The 20,019-nt window shown below is 37.4% G+C and overlaps 1 protein-coding gene across 1 annotated transcript in view; it reads right to left on the bottom strand.

Moving 5' to 3' along the window:
* The window catches only part of NCAPG (non-SMC condensin I complex subunit G), a 29,581-nt gene extending 9,880 nt beyond the window's left edge, over positions 1 to 19,701 (bottom strand). The window contains exons 1-13 of the mRNA XM_074587678.1: positions 19,331 to 19,701; positions 18,507 to 18,716; positions 17,100 to 17,328; positions 15,513 to 15,658; positions 14,497 to 14,581; positions 12,205 to 12,397; positions 9,997 to 10,146; positions 7,536 to 7,676; positions 6,414 to 6,537; positions 4,966 to 5,055; positions 4,624 to 4,803; positions 4,060 to 4,170; positions 1,475 to 1,594 (exon numbers count right to left, since the gene is read on the bottom strand). Of these exons, the coding sequence (XP_074443779.1) occupies positions 1,475 to 1,594; positions 4,060 to 4,170; positions 4,624 to 4,803; positions 4,966 to 5,055; positions 6,414 to 6,537; positions 7,536 to 7,676; positions 9,997 to 10,146; positions 12,205 to 12,397; positions 14,497 to 14,581; positions 15,513 to 15,658; positions 17,100 to 17,328; positions 18,507 to 18,716; positions 19,331 to 19,441 (1,890 nt within the window). The 5' untranslated portion in view covers positions 19,442 to 19,701. The remainder of the gene's footprint in view (positions 1 to 1,474; positions 1,595 to 4,059; positions 4,171 to 4,623; positions 4,804 to 4,965; positions 5,056 to 6,413; positions 6,538 to 7,535; positions 7,677 to 9,996; positions 10,147 to 12,204; positions 12,398 to 14,496; positions 14,582 to 15,512; positions 15,659 to 17,099; positions 17,329 to 18,506; positions 18,717 to 19,330) is intronic.
* Between the last annotated feature and the right edge of the window lie 318 nt (positions 19,702 to 20,019).

Here is a 20,019-nt window from a genome sequence, read left to right as displayed (position 1 = left end):
GCTTTAGTAGGATTGTTTAATTTGGGAAGCTTTTTATAATACTTTGGACAAATTTCAGACTTTAGGAAGGTGTGATATGTGTTTAAACCTAGATTTATAATACAGTCTGTGAAAGAATTTATCGAGTCACCTATGCAATTTCCATTACATAAAATCAATTGACTCTCACTCACAGAGTGAGCGTGCATGTATGAGATATAATTTTATCGTTCAAACTTCTAAACAGACATTGGACAAATAGAAAGTCTATTTGCCTATAGTAGCTTCATAGTGCTAGGCACTACAGAAAAAAATACATAAGACAATCCCTGCACTGAAATACTGTATAGCTTAATTAAAATAAAGAGTATATAAAAAGACAGCAGGGAGCAAGATAGTGATAAACGTCAAAGTTGCATAAGTTACTATATGTATTATAGTTCAAATTAACGTTCAAATAAAGCCATACATAGTGATCTATGAGATCCTAGATGCGTTCAGCCCAACACCCTGCTTTTGATGGCAGCCTACACAAAGAATATGGCTTTTAGTACCTACAGAAATTAATTACTTAAGTCTAAACTAAGCTGCTAAAACAACTGAAATCCTCCCTAAACAAACTGATTTTTGATGAGATATACTCAAAGGCAGATTAAAAACAGTAGGATTTGCTAACTTTTTAGGAAGCTGAAGTTCTCCTGCTATGGTGACTGACAGCTCTATCATCTTGTCTGAGCCCAGTATATAATCTCAAGGACTGCTATCCGTTCTCTTGAACGTGTACATGAACACATTCTTAATAAAGCACAATGCCCCCCTGAACTTCTTTTAAAGCCAGGGTCTGAAAAGTTAACAGTAGTGTCATCCTTTATATAATTAGCTCAGCATCAGAACATTTACCAAAAAGGTGGGAGATGTGGGTATTGCAGCACACAATGTGTTCCATATTCATAGATGTTTGGCCATGCTATTGTTTGTTGGTTTGAATATTGCTTTATCCTCTAATTAACAACTCTTACTTAATCCATACAAAATTAATAATTCAGAAATTAAATTGGACACCCAAGATCACAGGTAAGTATGTAACAGAAATTAAAAACAAACCATCACAGTCATATTTTTAGTTTGGTTTCCCAAGGAAGGAAGGCTTACAGAATCCTACAGCTTCTCTTTTCCATGTTAATAACATAAATACATGACAGTTTTCATCCAAATCCATAAGACAAAGTGAGACCTTACAGGAAAAGAATTCCTACAAACTTTCAAGACAACAAAGGAAAGGCATGCTACTACCAAGACACCATATAAGCTTGAATATTACTAGACATCAGAAAAACCCACATAAAACCAGTCTCCAGATCCAGATCTTTAGGAAATCAGGAATTATTGGTGCTCAAATAACATAACTACATAGAATAGCTTGTTACAGATACAAGACTAGTTTTATTTACTTAGTCACACAGATCACCCTTCCATTCCCCATCAGACTTTTTACCTGTAACAGCAATGCAAGCTGTTGTCGGGCAAATTCTTTGTTCTGAAGGGCACAGCAACCCAAACACAGAACTGACATATTTCTCACAGCTGGATGGACATTAGTTATGCCAGGAAGTATCTGGAAACAACAGTATTAGACTTTACAGTTGAAATACATAAATCAAAAATAAGAAACCAACTACTAAGATGTGCTTACTGAAACTAAAAAGAACCTAGTTTTGATACAAGATTGGAAAGTGATAGATACTATATACTCTGTTTATCTAGATACAAACAGAAGCAGATTGAGTAGGCCGTTTCAAAGCAGTAGTAAAATAATGGCAAAAATTACACGAGTGTTTTGCTTTGTGTTTGTTTTTAATAAATATTTATTTTCAAACAAAATTGAACTGACCACTCATTATGAAATTTGTGAAATAAAAAAACAAACACCCAACAACAAACCTACGCATTTCTTCATAAAAGATATGAGCATTCTTGCAGAGAAACACCACCCAGTTTCAAGTTCCAAGGGCTAGAGCCCCTGGCCAGTGGAGACCAAGACAAAAAATTCATTGAGTACCTCAGCCTTGTCCATGTCCCAGGTGACCAGGTCTCCTGTTTCCTTCCAGAGAGGGCCCACATTTTCCCTAGTCTTCCTTTTGTCACAGACGTACCTATAGAAGCTTTTCTTCTTGCCCTTGACGTCCCTGGCCAGATTTAACTCTATCTAGCCTTTAGCTTTCCTAACCTGATCCCTGGCTGCTTGGACAATTTCTTTGTATTCCTCCCAGGCTATCTGTCCTTGCTTCCATCCTCTGTAGGCTTCCTTCTTCTGTTCAGGAGCTCCTTGTTCATCCATGCAGACCTCCTGGCATTTTTGCCTGACTTCCTCTTCATTAGAATGCATTGCTCCTGAGCTTGGAGGAGGTGATGCTTGAATATTAGCCAGCTTTCTTGACCCCCTCATCCCTCCAAGGCTTTATCCCACAGTACTCTGCCAAGGAGATCCCTGAAGAGGCCAAAGTCTGCTCTCCTGAAGTCCAGGGTAGCAAGCTTACTGTGCGCCCTCCTCGTCACCCTAAGGATCTTGAACTCCACCATATCATGGTCACTGCAGCCAAGGCTGCTCTTGGGCTTCACATTCCCCACCAGCCTTTCCTTGTTGGTGAGAACAAGGCCTAGCATGGCACCTCTCCTCTTTAGCTCTTCTATCACTTGGAGAAGGAAGTTCTCATCAATGCATTCCAGGAAGCCATTCCAGGAGTGAGGCTGCTCCTGTCTGTCTATAGAGGGCCTCATCTGCTCTGTCTTCCTGGTTGGGTGGCCTGTGACGCCCCCCGCAGGGTGACCCCCACTGTAATGTCACCTGTCCCTGCCCTACCTTTAATGCTGACCAATAAGCTCTCAGTCAGCTCCTCATCCGTTCCCAGGTAGAGCTCCATGCACTCCAGCTGGTCCTTGACATAGAGGGCGACACCCCCTTCTCATCTCCCTGGCCTGTCCTTCCTGAAGAGCCTGTATCCTTCAGTTCAAACACTCCAGTCATAGGAGCCATCCCACCACGGCTCCGTGATGCCAGTAAGACCAGATATGCACACATCTCTGACTCCTTTTTGTTTATTCCCCATGCTACCTGCATTTGCATAGAGATATTTAAGTTGGGCCCTCGATGAAACTTACTGGATGGAGTGGCTAGTTTTCCTTTATGCTGCACTCTGGGTGCTCTCCTGATGACCTGCAACTCTTCTCCAGGTTCTGGGCATCTGTTACTTGTATTGGCATCATATTGGTAGGAGTGGGATGGACTGCAGTTCTGCTCCTCCAGCAACTCTTGTTTAAAGTCCTCTTAACAAGCTTGGCAAGCCTCTGACCAAAGATGCTCCTCCCCTTCTCTGACAGGTGGACCCCATCAGGCCCCAGTAGACCTAGTTTCTCAGGGCAAGTCCCATGGTCTAAGAAGCCAAACCCCTGGCTGTGGCACCAGTCCTGTCACCATTTCTTGATTTGCCAGATTCGACTGGCCCTATCAAACCCCTTCCCTTTGACCAGGAGGACTGATGAAAAAACTACCTGTGCCCCAGAGTCCCTGACTGCTGCTCCCACCTTTCCTTGCACATGGAAGGGGTGAAAGAAAGGTCTATATGAGTTCCAGTCTTTCCTAGATGAAAAGTTTTTGACTATCAACGAAAAAAAAAAAATCTTAAAGTTCTCTATTAGCAATCTTATAACTTCAGCTGATAGCAAATGCAAGTAACTAAAGTACCAGCAAGGGCAGTCAGCAGATGCCTAAGCACCACAATTAGAACCGCATAATTCAGCACTGTCCAACAGTGTCATACATTAGTCAAATATTTACCATATTCCTGTTTTATTTTAGTATCTCTCTGTCACAACCAGTTCTGGCATAGGAGCTCAGAACAGCATATCTGGACTGCACCTCCAAGACACTAGGTTCTGGGAAGGCTTAAAAGCACCAGCCACAGCACTACAGATACAGCAAAGTGAGAGTGAAATAATCACAAACCATCCTACCAGCACCCAAGGCCTAGCTATGATGTATCCATTTTTATTATAATGTAAATAGTATTTATTCCGACATACCAGAGATTCGATGATTTCTCTAATGGTTGGACCGATTCCTTTAGAAAGGGACATGATCTTCAGAAGCTCATAACACAGCATCAGACACTTCAACAGTGTTTCAGGATCGTTCTTCAAGTGGGTCAGGGAAAAGAGAAAAATGTTATTAATACAAATGGTGGCTGAGTTAAGGAGAATGGGGAAATTAATAATTTTTCCCTACCCAAATAAACATTTCCTGTCCACTACACATTTGTTGTGCAAGAATATTAATCAAAATCTGTCTATAAACTATGATGAAGAGATTCAGGTTCATGTTTTCAGTTAAGAGTAAAATTAGTAAAAACAAGACCCTTGAAGAATTCTTTAGTTACTCAAGGACAAAAGAGCAGTTTAACTGCAATTAATTTTTTGCTAGAGCATACCATCAGCTTCTATACATAACGAAGGAGAATACTAATATCATAAGTGTTCATTTTCAATTTTAAAAATTTAGATGATACAAGGCCAAACTACAGTTCTTTTAAAACTATGAATAACCAACAAAACATAACCAGCACTTGGGAATACAGGAAGGGAACAGACCTTCTCCACACGCATTTCTTTAATTTCAGGTTGCTCTGCTTCTTTTATCAGATCGCTTTTATTGTGTTCCAACTCAGTTATTTTCTCTTTTAATACTGATGCTTTATTAAAATCCTGCAGAGTAATGCATTCTTCCAAAGCTTCTTTTGCTTCAAAAAGTTTCACTTTTATTTCAGCCAACTGAAATACAAAGTAAAAAGAGAATTAATATAATACCATAACCTTCATGGTATTAGCCAACAATACACTATTGACACTAGCCAATAATACACTACTATATAAAACTCTTACTAGGTGAATATGCTTAAAAAATATTTTTCTCATTAACTAAAATCTGCTTACCTTAAGTTCCCGCTTTCTTATTTCAGCAGCATCAATAGGCTGGTCGACTGTAATAATTGGCTCACGAATTTCTGATATAATTTCTGCAATCTATTGTTACAAATGTTATATTAGTGTGATTAATTTCAGCTCAGATGTCAGATACTAAGCATTTATCTTTTCCAAATTTAAAATACCATCCTTCTGAAAAAGTATTGAACGTTTGTGCAGTTTCCCTTAACAGCTAATTCAATGCAAATAAATTCTCAATTTGACAATACAGAGTCTAGTGTTTTCTACCATTTAGCTAGGTAAGCGAGAAAACAGAAGACTCTACACCCATGAATAAGTTAAGCAGTTTCTATGCCAACAGTTCACAGGCACCATCTCCTCTAGATCTGAACACGTGCTTTAAAAAGAATTACTGATAATGAGAGTGCAGTTTTTCATCTGCTACTACTTCAATCAAAATACAACTAAGAACACTATCATTTAAGGTCTATAAACCACCATGTGTAGTATAAGAAGCCATGCAAGTAATTTAATTTGAAGCCAAATACACGCATAGAACTAGAAGCAGAACTAGGCTGAGAGTTTTTCTGTTGGTTAGGGGTTTTCTTTAAAGTCAGACCCATTACATTAATAAAAAATGAGATGAAACATGAGTAAAATGAAAGACTGAATGAGACAGGATTGCCTTAATTTGATTTATCTTGTATCAGATCACCTCAGTTTAATTTCCTCTCAAGCTGTACCAAATCAACAGAATGCATTGAATCAGTGTATTTTACTAGAATAGAAATGCACAATTTACTATACTATTGTACTATAATGCTAAGATTACCACAGCTCTTCCATCATGATCATGTAACAAACCTATACCCTAGCTCTACCAACTGGATTGAGGTTTTACAAAAGTGGTCTCTGTTCTTAGGTCCAGGGTTCTTTTAAAATATTTGAGCAAAACCAAGTGTCTATTTTTCGGGAGTCAAGTTTAAATAATTATGCTATATATAAAGACTCTACTATATAAAATACTTTTCTTGTAAAGGTTTTTAGTACCTATCTCAGCTAAAAGGAATGAAGAGAAATCTAAAACCTGGAAATATATATTACCCTCACTTTGAATGTTCTGTTCTAGTGAAAACTGTTTGGATCTAATATGACAAAGGATTCTAAAACAGGCTGTCGAAGTGCAATACTTTCTTAATTTGAGAATTATATTTACAACACCAGCCAAATTCCTAAAGATAAAGATCTTTAGATAACCACAAAATGCAGCTATGAAAAAAAAAAGGGGGGGGGGGACACGGGGGACAGAACATAAATGCTTTTCCAAGCTAAAAATATTTTTAATTTATATATTTTAATATTTTAACTCCTGATATTTCTGTTAGAACGTCTCAAAGGCTGTTTGATATTTGGGGAGGGCAGAGCCTAGAAAACAATGAGCGTTTAGAATTACTTACAATTTGAATCCTCCTGTCATCATCCTTAACGATACCGAGTAATCTTTCCGCAAGCAGGGATACAAGGGCTGTTGAAGTTGCAGGTAAAATGAGAGTCTTTTGTAAAGTAACTAAGAGATGTTTTCTGCATCGAAGAGAAAAAAAACCCAATCAATCTGTTTGCTTATTCAAGAAAGTGGAAGACATAAGAGTTAATATTTTACCTACTTTGAGTTAGTGTGCTGAAGACTTTATAATACATTATAAGAAAACTTCTCTATAGCTATATTAACTGCTGAATGGATTTTCTTACTTAGCAGTGTTTTGTCTTTTCCTAATTTTACCTGATTTCTCTTGAATATAAAATGCTGACTCTTTTAATCAGGTGTCACTACTGTCCAATGAAAGGTCATACCAGCAGAAAACAGTCAGAATATCAGTACTGTAGAATGCTTTCCTAGACATTATCTGTCTGGAAACTAAAAAAGAAATTACAAGTTAAACTATCCTGCCAGTTTGGCATACATATAATGCATGCCACTGAGAGTTAGAAATTATTGCTGTGTTTGTACTAGCATAACTGCTATTTTTCACAAAATGCCTTTGATGGTATGAACTTCCATATTTATTCACTCTTATTTCTTCATGTCAAAAGGCTGTTCAAATTATAGGAATGACACAGTTAACACAGTGCAATTCAGCTTGGTATCTAAAACATCTGTAACCTTTTAGGCTTCAGCAGACTGGACTTAAAAACATAAGAAACACACATGCTACTTACTACAAGTCATCTGCTGAGAATTACTCCATTTATCTCCTTTTTTTTTGTATACTATGTTCCAAACGAACAGTCCTGTAACTTCATAATCTCAAAAATACGTTATTAAAAAAACTGAATTTGTTCTCCCCACACAATGTTGTATCTGCATTAAAACTCATTTTTCCATAAAAGTAAGCAGACAATACATTTGGCACACTTTTGGGAACAATTCCATTAGAGAGACTGTGTCTTTTTTTTTCCAGCTAGCAATAGAACCGTATTTTGTCTGTTTGATCAGGTTATTTTCCCAACAGAGACTCTATGTCTATCCACAGGCATGAATGCCATAAGCTTAATAACACAAATTTTATATTTGAGTTTACCTTCCTCCCTCTTCCATGGTATCCATGCAGCCTATGATAAGAATCAGTTGCTGGCCTATAAATTCTTTTGTCATCAGGTTTTCAAAACAAGTGAAGTCTTCCCTTTCTTCCTCACTAAGAAGTGGCATATTTTGAAGGTAACTGAATCCAAATAGAACAGATATAATTACATTCAGAATCATTGTTGGAAAGAAACAAAACAAAAAGCCCCCAAAACAAAAAAAAACCAACAATCCCCCCACCCCAAAACACACAACTGCAAACCCCTACCACTTTCCTGTCCTGCATAAACAAGTGGTTACCTTAGCTACAAACCTTTAAAATTAACGTTTGTGTTCTCTTTTTCCAGAAAGTTATTTTTACCAAATAATGAACAGTTTAAAAATAATGCACTTCTTTAAAAAAATTCCTTGTTTGAGAATGCAAAACAGTAAGAAACAGAAAATAACAAGTTATGCTTGTACATGTGTTTTCAGTTCTGCACGCCTGCATAAAGACGGCATCTTAGGAATAAATGTGTACATGTACCATTTTTCATATTTACAACTAGAATTTTTCTGTGTATTTAGGTACTATTTATTCTTCTACATGTTCAGAAGTGTTATATTGCCTATAAGACAAAATACAAGAAAATCATTAAAGTGTGCAGTGAATTTATAATTCTTTATCTAATCAAGTATGCTATCACAGAAGAACAACAATATGTTGTCAGATACACTCAGACACATCACATGGAAACTGTAATCAGTTTGCTCCTTTTTTTTTTTTTTCCTAGAGTCATCGTTCTTTTATCCATCAGTGAGAACATGCATGTTCAGAAAATCTGGAGTGAAATATATTGTGTACAACATTCAATACTGAATATAATGTAATATATAAAATTCAAATACTGATATGAGCTGTGAAAAAGATGTTTATTTTCACCACAGCTTTCCAGATACTTTTCATCAACAGCTTATTAAATTTAGCAAAATTTAAAAAATTCTTCAAAGTTAGGAAAAAAATGTAGCTACTATTTAAGAACATCTGAAATTACAATACTGTAGGCAGCTGTTTCCGATCATTTAACAATGTTACCTGCACCAGATAACAGTGAAATACCTACATGAAGCTTACAATGTTACATTTTTTCTTAAGTATCAATGACTTGCAATTTCTTGCTCCTCCTAACTGATACTCTCACAGTGCAAACAGAGACTCGGATTGTACAATTGTAAATCTTACCTGAAACAACTGGTGGCACAGCTCACCAATGAATAGTTTAACAGTTGATACTGCAAAGTACCAGCAAACCTAATCAATCTTACTCTCCCTCTTCCTGAAGGGGAAGATAACTGAAGGCATTTTGAGTAAGATCGGATGGAAAAAAGAAAATCTTTTTTTTGGAGAACAAATGTTTTATGGATTCTTAAATTAAGTATGAATGAATAAATTTACACCCACCAGACTGAATCCACATTTCAAAATTAAGGAAGCACAGATGCTTCATTTATTAAAAATTTATGAAACATGTTAGCTCATTCTACATTGAAAAGTAGCAATGATTTCTGTAAGTACTACTATAATACTACACCCACTGAATTGAGAAAAAAATACACATATTTTTAATTGGAAACATCTATCAAAAAATGCATTTTTCAGCAGATCTGATTTATAACCATTTCAGGAAGCTTCACGCTACATTTTGCGAGTACAATACCTTAGTTAAGATTTCTCAGCATTCTCCATGCTCACAAACATAAATTCTGTTAAAATTTTATGTTGAGAGTAAAATATCCCACTAAGACAAAAAAAAAATTACCTTTCTTCACTTTGGTAAAAAGATTGACTTAAGAAAACATTCCTTTTTTTTCCCCTATTAAGTGTTCTGTAATTGGCTCATTTAACAGCGCTGACACTGCCTTCAAATATAACTTTTTGGGAAGCATGCCTGCCTGAGCAGGGGAAAGCGAGGGGAATGAACTTTCAGTTTCAAAAGCACTTCTCTTGGGGACAGCAGCCGAATTTTACTTTATATTCACAAATTACAACACTGAAAAAAGTATTGGTTTCTGCAACCTTTAAAAACCTCTTTCTGCAAACTCTTTGCAAACACACAGCAAGCTACATAGTAACAGATGGACAAAGGATAGCTGCATACTACAGAGCAATTATTCTATTGCCTTAAATGGCAAAGTATTATATGCTATTGTTCTAGAAGTCCATCTTGCTGATAATTCATGAGAAAGGACATTCCAAAAATTGTTTTCAAGTTATAAATTTGCTTTTTACAGTTTTTGTTTAAACAAAGTAAATCCTCTGAAAAATGTTAAAAAGTTTTAAAAAAAATAAAATTAAAAAAAAAATCACTGTTCAAGCACAACTTTGGCTTTGGAGGAAACCTGAATAGTCGAATAAAAGAAATATTCTCTTCTCTAAAAAAATAAATCTATTTTTAGATTTATCTTTAAATGCGATGTACCTTAATAAATAATCTGCATATATAGCTGGTTCTGGCAACATCTGTTCTAGTAAATCTTCACCTTCTTCACCTTTTGATTTTAGATATTCACAAAGACATCTCCAGTACAACACATTCTCAGCTGTTAAGTCTTCCAGTGGAATCAGTTTTCTAAACAAAAATAAATAGAGCTAAATAAAATAAGGTCAAAGACAACAAATGCACAGACATAGACTATTTCCTAAAATGAAAATAAAATCCTGTCAAAGCTATTCCCCACAGAAATACTTAAAGACCGACAAAAATAACTTCCTCTTCCTTAAGTGAGGACACGGAGCTCCCTGAGCCTCTCACTACATTGCACTTTTCAGTATTTTAAATCAAGGCTGCTTATATCAGTTCGCAGAAAGGTTATGTTCAGCCCTTCAGACCTCCTAGCACAACCACCCAAGTACTTCAACTCCATGAAACACTGTTATTACTGTACAGGTCTGGAAAACTGAACTCCATTAATCTGCAGAAATGCAACAACTGCATTAAACTGTTTTTCAGCTCCTGTTTATGAATTGTTTCTTCCGTTCTTAATACAAGACCTTCACACAATATTTAAGTAGGAATCATAGTATGTCAAATGCAAAAAGTAATAGAACTGCTTCCCAGCATCTCTGTAAGCTCTTCCTCTGTCTACCTGTCATACACCCCCCACTCCTTTTTATAATCATAGTCTTTTCCATCCTAAGTATGGCATATAATCTTTGTTTTCAGAAGCAGAACATCAAGTTGTGCATTAATTCTACCTCAAGACAGAAGAGAGTATCACTCTTCACTCCCTTGAATCCCACTTTAGTTGCAAACTATCAATAACAATTATGGTTTTCTTTTAGGTCCTTCATACACATGCAAACAAAGAAAACAAAAAAGCTTCATTTTGTGCAGAATCAAAGCTCTTAACTATATATATAAAAATATATGGACATACATAAATAATACAAATATATGGACAAGTCTGTAACCATATAAATGTTTCCTTTGAACCTCTTAAGATATTGGCACATTTCCAGAGGCTATAATAAAGTTATTTCACCGTTACTGCTGCTTTTTAAAGCCACAGGCCCACATCTATAGCTCTGGAGTGCAATGCATGTAGCATCTACTGATTTCAAAACATCTGTCATAAGCTACCACTGGAATGCAAGACACTCCATACAATGACATAACAAAATTTTATTCTGTGTTTTGGGGGGAAAATGTGTAATCACTTTTTAATCAGTGACAATTTGTCATTTAAGTTTATCATCTGAGATTAGACTCCTACAACTGCTAATAATCACGGTACTCTGGTTGCCTCAATTAACTGGAGCCATTTCTTCTCACACCTTTTTGCCTCCCTTAGCAATTTCCTACAACTTCTAATTTCATTTTTTCTTTTGCCCTTCATTTTTGCTTTATGGAGCTTAATATTCATCACGCCACCTTCTTTGTAGCTTAGGAACTCACTTAGTCAAATTCTACCAAATATTAACACAGGAAAAGAAGCTTCTAAGATACCAGCTTATGTCAAGCTCTGTTAATACAAATAAAAAACCTCCAAAAGATGACTGAAACACAAGCCAAATAATTCCATTCTGATTGATTCTCCAAACAGTTCATGGATAACTGAACCAGCCTCAAATTGTGGTGCCTTTATCTCAGCAAAAAGGACAGAGGGAAGCCAAAGAGAACTAGGAAACGCGTGAGAAAAAACAGAAGCACTACTGAGAGGAAGGAGGAACAGGAGAAAAGGAGCTTTTCAGTCCCACAGGTTAAAAGAAGAGAGGAAATTACAGTTGTGGGGGTAAACTAGAGCATTGCCTTTATTGTAAGCTGTACAGACAATACAGGAAATAAAACAAATGCTTGTTTAGTTGATTCATTTACTGCCTCCTCTTAAACTCTAAGAGTGTGGTTTTTAGGGTGTTCAGGAGACAAGAAGTCAGATATTTTTCATTTTTTCCTCCTGCTTATCTGGCACAATTGTTTCCAGCTGGTGAACACAGATCTTTTAAAGAAGAAAAAAAGCATATCCAAAGCACTTATGTACAGAAACACCAGAGACATCATGGCTTAAACCACAATATCAGCCTTTTATCACAGGTAATAGTTGCTCTGCTCCCCATTTAGATATAGCCTTTAATTTAATATTCTTATACAAAATATTCATATTTTGGAAATGAAAACCTATCTGCATACCTGCTGTCAAGGTTTTTACATTTCTGAACAAAGTCATGAAGTGGAGATAATGAAAACATAGCATTTAGTACTGAGATGGCCACTTCTGGGCAGTTTTCCACATCCAGTCGATGAAGCAATTCTAAAACATCCCCTTCAGTCAATTGTAACCAGGCTTGAAGCAGCTTCTTCTTCACTACCTCCTTAACAGCATCTAATAATACAGGAATTTAAATGTTTTAAAACATTAAATGTCAAAAAATACCAAGTTTTCAACTTACTTTCATAAATCATTTTTCTAGAGAAAGCTTTTGGGAAAGAAGTTATTATATAGTTGAACTTAACACTACCTTAAAAAAAAAAAAAAGAAAGAAAACCAACAGTTAAACAAGAACTACCTATGGAGCACTACTACATTTTTGAGGCAGTATTCTTCCCCACAGGGAATAAAAAAAAATAAAAAAAAAAAAACAACCAACCTCTATCCAAAAACTGTTACATCTAAAGAAAGCACCTCAACCCAGAAAATATACAAACCATGAACTCTTGTAGAGCAGGAAATATTCTGGGGAAGCATTGTTATATACTTATTCTGTTTCGGGTATTTAGGAATTGGTTGCTTTTGGAGGCAGGATACTACTCTACAGACCTTTAGTCTGAATTGCCACACAGAATTCCTGTGTTAATTCAATTATTTAACTAGATTATAAAATTTACATAAAGATACATTAAGTCTCTCCTCCCCACTGCCACAATGAACAGTTTCTGGATCAGTAGGGTACTATTTAATCAAGGAAAAAAGTATTTATGGGAATATCTAGAATACATATGTCATTCACACATACACACAGATTTAAGCAGGGAAGTAGAAAGGCTAATACTCTGGTGTATGAAAAAACCATAATAACTAGGGAGCAATACAAGTATGCTCTTAGAACCTTTTAGAAAATAATGGAAACAAAGTACACACACACTGGACAACATTCATCTTTCCTCTTACATGTAACTTACGATAATAAAGACTTAAATATAATCAAGAGTTCAAAGAGAACTGTAAAAAGGCCTTGAAAGAGGTAAACTAAGGTCCTAAGAATGATGCAGCCAGTAGACAAGAAGCAGCTATTTCATCAAACAGCAAACTAGTTTATTGATAAGAAATAGTAATTCAAAACATGAGTTTTTCAGTGCTGGACTTCAAAAACAAAACCTGACAAACTTCATTAGACTAGTACAGAACAATTCAAGGTAGGTGGGGAACAATGCTAATTAAAACTTATTATACAGAAGGAAGACTTCCTTTTAACTGTAGTTCGATACTGCATAAGACAGCACTCAGCTGATCCTCTCTTCCTTTGCTAACATGATCCCCAACTAGCCAAAAAGAAAGGCAGATCAAAAAAACCACATGCATACAAGACACACCTGTAAGAGCTCCAGTTACCAATGAACACAGTACTTTTGTGTTTTAAGTGAATATCCGCATAGGTCGTATTTCTCACAGTTCACAAGCAGTACACCACTAAGCCAAGAAAATTCTCAGAGTAAAATTCAACAGGGCTTAGTACAGATTTTCCAAACAAAGTATGTGGATAACACTGTAGCACATTTAGTAAAACTGGCAGCTTTTATTGTGAAATTCATGCAAAAAAAAAAAAAAAGCCATGTTCTATGTAGGCAGGCCAGAATTGTCTCACTCAGATGCATGTGACCTTTTGATCTTTTGGCAACACCACCACATACAATTATGGATATATTCTGAATGGCTCTTTATATAAAAGTGATACAGTACAGAAGACATCAAAAACAATAAAGCTGCTTCATGATGAGGGTCAAATAAAAAATTCATTAAAAAAAATTTAAGCTAGTTAAATGAAAAACTAAACAGCTGAGAAGATTTCTCTCCGAAGACACACAGGAAACATTTTCAAACAATTATCAAAATTATATTAATGTTTATATTTCAATTATTAAATATATTAGTTACAAAAATACTGTAATGAAACATATTTCAAAATACATTGATTAAATAATTACATTTTTCTACTTCTGTGTTAAATTACATTGTTGCTTTTTAATTTTAATAGCATTTGGTCCTATTTTAGAGCTCAGTGTCTTTCAAGTTTTTTGAAAGTGCAAAACTTTTCTGGTTTGTCCACTATAAAAGGACTGGAAAACCAAAGCAGCAAGCAGAATTTCTTCTGCATAAACATTTCCATTATTGCCATTACAGCTTAGACATAAATCATCCCCAGAACATTAGAAAGTATTCTCTCAAACATTTATATTAAGATGTTGAGAAAGATGATCTCTTACCAGATCTGTCATTAAGTCCTTGTTGCAATAACTTTACTCTCTGTGCTATTGACAGAGCTCTCATGTGAACTTTTTCTGCCAAAACCTTAAAAAAAATGAAGACATTAAATACATTTCTACAAATTATAACAACTGTTTTCATTAACTACCTGTGGGTTTAAACTCTCAATTTTATCCATCCATAGAAACCGTAAGTCAACAAAACCCTGTAATACCTATACCATCGGCATCATACCAATACATTAGCAAGCAGATTCTTGCACATGGAAGCAAATGTAAAATAAAGTAAGAATAAAGTTAACAAAGAGCTTAGGAGCTCGGCAGCTCCACTTGAATGCAACACCTGGATATGAAAATTATTCTCTTTAAAGCTCCAAGAACAATGAATACCTGCAATGAAACAACTAAAGTATGTACTTTTCTCAAAGTCTACTAACACACAGATTCAGTTAAAAATTAGAATTTAATCAAAATTACGAAAGCACAGAAGATGGGTCTGTGTGAAAAAACCAAACATTTTGTTTGAAGATGCCTGTACAAGAAATATACATGGCAGCATACCTTCTTGCCCCTACACCTACACATAAGCATAAGTAATGGCTGATGCTTCTCAAAATTGGAATACCAAAATATGTAAATTTTTACACTAGTATTGCTGTGATCTTAACTTTACTGAATTATCTAATATGTAATAACAGAGAAGAAAAAAATGCTTCACAAACATCACAACATGCATAGATAGAAAAAAGAGATCGTATACAAAATATATACTTTTAATGTCTGATTCTGAAGATCCAAGTTCTATCATGAAAGTAATTTCTATCAAGCAATTTCTGTGGTCAAGTTCAGGGATTTTAACTTGAAAACTTGTATTAAATTACTCCCCCTCAAAATTATGGCAAGTGAAAATAAATTATTTAACCATTCTTAGTGTCTAGCCAATGACATATAATAAAAGTTTTAAAGCCTTTTTCCTAAGTCAGTCTTTCAAATGAATATTAAGTGATCCAATTTACCTCATATGCCAGCTTTCTGACAGCTTCCTTTACATCCATAGTGCGGCCTACAATTTTTGGCAAAGTCCTTGCTGATGGAGCAATACACGACAGCACTGCACGCCTCACTTCTGAATTTGAATCATTTTCAAGTAATATGTTGTAGACTGAAAGTAAAGTTTCATAAGAGTTTGAAACATTACAAAAAACCAGAAAATACTAAAAAAAAAAAAAAAAAAATCAGCAGTTATTATTAAAACCCCTCCTCTGCCCCTGCATAGCTCATAAAAATTTAGGGAAGAGTTTAGGGTCACAACCCTAAGATTTCACAGCAATTACATGCTGAGCTATGATCTCAAAAAAAATTCAACTAGGAAAAATAATATTTGCAACAATAAGTAGGATCCTCAGTTAATAACTCCAAAAATTGCTACTCTAGACTCCACCTATAAATAGCCACTTTGTCATTTTTGGGGCAAAAAAAATAAAAATAAAAAATAAAATGCTTCCAAATGTCAGCTCCTTAAGACCTCTATTCACTGGCTATACATCCTCATTACCTTTGGGGTAGATTCTCAAATTTTCCTATAGATGGAAAACTGCAATCTCCTACCAAAACTCAAATAGTCAATCTCATGTAATGCTTTTTGTTATGTTCTTGACCCTAATTAACAGCAACAACAAAAACAATTTAAGAGAACACTTGAATTCACCTTCTTGCTCTGTGAGACAATGATTAACTATGAAATTTAAGTGCTCCTAAATAAGGAACTTGTAAACAAACACTTAGAACATATAATTTCAAAGAAGGTTGCTTAACAACAAAAGAACCTCAACTAACTTACTCTCTTCACAAAAGAAAGTACGTAAAGTTTAATCAGGGCACAATTTACATAACAGCTGTGCTGGCACAAACCTGCAGACCCTCTACCCTGAGGCAATGGAAGTAGAGGCTTAGTCAAGAGTCATACCATACACAAAGAAACCCACAATCGGCACAAAAACAGCATCAAGAAACATGGTTTACAGAGGTGCCAACCTCTTAAAGGAAGTGATCCATGAACAAGATGAGACTCGGGACGGGGAGAGGGGTGGCTGGAGAAGGCCCAAAAAAGTTATAAGTCAACAATGTCGATAACCAGTTTGCCTCTCATGTAGCAAACAGCCCTTGTTTGAGACAAAATTAGTTTTTCTATTATCACCTTCACTCCTCTAAGTGTTTTTGTAGAAGTTCATTTCAATTAATAGTACAAAAGGGTCCTTAAGAGGGTAATAACTGAGCAAGCACGTATCATATCCCCATGGCATTATTCTCACCATCCCTCCGTTACATTCAGTTCATAGAATAGCCCGAGCCCAATATGATTTGTCTGTCATTTAATCAACAGTGGATCTCTCCTTCAAGCAGTTCTGTCTTTTCCCCTTAAACATACACAACTCTTGCATCTATAACCTCCTCTGGCAAGAAGCTCCACAGTTCATGAATTATTACAACAATACCCTCTAAGTTTGTTTACTCAATGCTTAAGAAAATGCTTAAAATGTTTTAAAATAATGTAAATCAACAAATGTTGTTCTTAAACAAAAGAAAAATCCAATACTACTTACTATTAATAACAGGACAGTTTTCATCCTTAGGATCTTGAAGTCTCGACAGGGCCAAGACAGCTTGAATTCTCACATTTGAAAATTTATCTTTAAGTCTAATCAGCATAGCTTCATTAATTTTATCAAATAAATCATCATCAATCTGGGCATTCTCTGGCATATTTCCCAAAATCTTATTAACAAGCTGGCATGTTCGAAACCTAACTGCATGGCTGTTCGCATCGTGAGACTTAGGGAAAGAAAAAACAAAAGCATTCTTATAATCACACTTTTCTCATTTACAACATAAGGCTATTAACATGCACACATAAGTATCACAGAATCACGGAATTTTTCAGAGTTGGAAGGGACCTCTAGAGATCATCTAGTCCAACTCCCCTGCTAAAGCAGCACTGCCTAGAGCACATCACTCAGCACTGCATCCAGGCGGGTCTTGAAAGTCTCCAGAGAAGGGAGACTCCGCAGCCTCCCTGGGCAGCCTGTTCCAGTGCTCTGTCACCCTCACCGTAAAGAAGTTTTTTCTCATACGTTCTTCCTATGTTCCAGCTTGTGCCTGTTACCCCTCGTCCTGTTACTGGGAACCACTGAAAAGAGTCTGGCTCCATCCTCCTTAAACCCACCCTTTAGATACTTGTAAACATTAATAAGGTCTCCCCTCAGCCTTCTCTTCTCCAGGCTAAAGTAGTTAATACTCTATACAGTACATGAAATATGTATTTCAAAAGCTCTTCCTATTTAAGGAAAACACAGTCCATCACTTATATCAGTGGCACTTTACATAATTAGCCATATCTTCACAAAGGAAGAAACATGCTTACCACTCAATGCAGACTACAGTACATTAGCTAACTTATCCCTCCATAAAACATTAGAAGGAATAAAAAAAGGTGCTAGACATGACGATTGTGATCTTGGCCTGACCAATAATTTTTCCATATCAAAACACTAGTTTAAGAAAATATAATTCTACTTGTGTTTTCATGCTGTTGGAACTGTCGATCTCCTTTTTATATAACACTTGCAATAGGCAGAAATGAATAATACATATGCCAACCATATGAAAGACCTTTTAGTATTTTCACTTATCAAAGAAAGAGTATAAATTTATTTTCACGACACTTCCAGAATTTCACATTTATAAATGCACCTATAGTAAAGCATCTAACATGTCTGACAGCCAAATAAAAAAGCAATTAACATTTTCTCACGGGCCTAACTTTTGAAATCCAGTTGTTGGGGCAGGGGGCCGGGGGTGGGGGGGAAGGTATTACTCGTAAAGCCCTAGCTTCGCCTTGCTTTCACTTTTTAAGTTCCAGTTTGTTGGTATCATCTCCAGCGCCAGTAAGTTTCTGCTGCATGAAGTTTCCATTTGTTATGTTAAAGCTTTAACAGTAAGTGTTACTATACCTTAAGCAGAAAGTTAAGCACATAATTCAGGAGCAAATTATCATCTTCTTCTTCCTCACTACCGTCCTCTTTCTCCATTTGATAAAATGAAGTAACAAATTTAGCCACAAAATCGATCACTTGTTCCACTGCTGGTTCCCGTCTGTAGATTATCATAGCATACTTAAGGAAATGAATGAATTTTTCATTAAAATCTTCTGTATCTTCCAACTGAAAAAAAGTAAAAATCAAACCACAACAAGCGATAACTACCTGGTTCATCTTTCTAAAGCAGTACCACAGAAAAATAAAATAAATTGTTTTATAACTGACTGCTTCCATTTAAATTTTTAAAGCGCTAAAGCCAGCAGCTAGGGCACGCCCGCTGTTGTGCACTCTTCACTGAATATTTTGCTTTAACTCCACAGCAGGCATATCTCTTGGCCGCTGGGCTCCGCTATGGAGTTTACATTTACCTGCTAACAGGTTTCAGAACGGCAATCGACACCCTCGTCCGTTATCACCTGTGTCACACCTACTTGTCGGGTACCCAAACACCTTCCAGCATCATTCATACCTGCCATAGGCCGTTCTTACACCCATGATCGCAGGAGACAAGAGTGTATAGTAGTTTAGCGTGTGGGTTGGGTCTTGTTTTTTTAAGTCGCAGGGCTTTTCTTAGTCATACTGGCCTCAACGCCTGTTTTACGGGGAAAAAAAAGACCGAAGAGGCCCCCTACCCTCCGAAGGAAAAGCCGAGCAGACCCTGAGCGCCCTCATTGTCCCCTCAGCCCGGCGGCTGACCGCTCCGCCCCGCCGCTGGCACGCCCCGAGGGCGGCCCTACCTGGTTATAGGTGCTCTTCAAATCCACGACAAGCTTCGCCTGGTTCTGGTGAGGTTTCTGGGCCAGTTGAAAGGCTTCTTTGATTTGCAGAACTCTCTTTTTCACCCCCATGGCTATAGGGAAAGGGGACGGTCACCCCTCCCGCTTCGCTCCAGACTCGCGTCGCAGAGAGCCGCCGTGGGAAAGCGGAGAGCTACTGCTCCCCACAGCGGCAAGGCCGCTCCTAACGGCAGCAGAGCCGCAAGCCGACCACCCCACAGGCGAGCTGAGCCCAGCCGCTCCTCGCCTCCCGCTCCAGCCGCGGGGCCGCCGCCACACACCGTCCTCCGCCCGCCGACGCCGCGCGCGCCAGCAACGGCCGCCGCGCCCGCGCGCCCAGCTTCAAACTAGGCGCGAGTACCGCTCCCAGTCTCGCGAGAAAGTCGGTGATCGGAGAGACTGGGGGGTGTGCGCGCGCTCGTCTCCGCGCGCTGGCGGCGGGGCGGGCCGTGGCGGGTGGGGCGGCCGTTAGCCGGGCGCGCGCGGCGAGCCCCTCGCCGCCATCTTCCTCTGGGGCGGGCCGTGAGGGAGAAGGCTGCGGCCGGCCTCGCCTCCGCCGCCGCCTCCTCCTCCTCCGCCTCCTGGGGCGCGCTCGCGGCAGGGGCGGCTGTTTCAAAGCAGGCCGGGTGTCAGCCCTGCTGCGGCTGAGG

This window comes from Larus michahellis, chromosome 5, assembly GCF_964199755.1.
Source record: "Larus michahellis chromosome 5, bLarMic1.1, whole genome shotgun sequence".
Taxonomy (NCBI): domain Eukaryota; kingdom Metazoa; phylum Chordata; class Aves; order Charadriiformes; family Laridae; genus Larus; species Larus michahellis.
The sequence above is the reverse complement of the archived record's forward strand: the minus strand, read 5'-3'. Positions and strand labels throughout refer to the sequence as shown.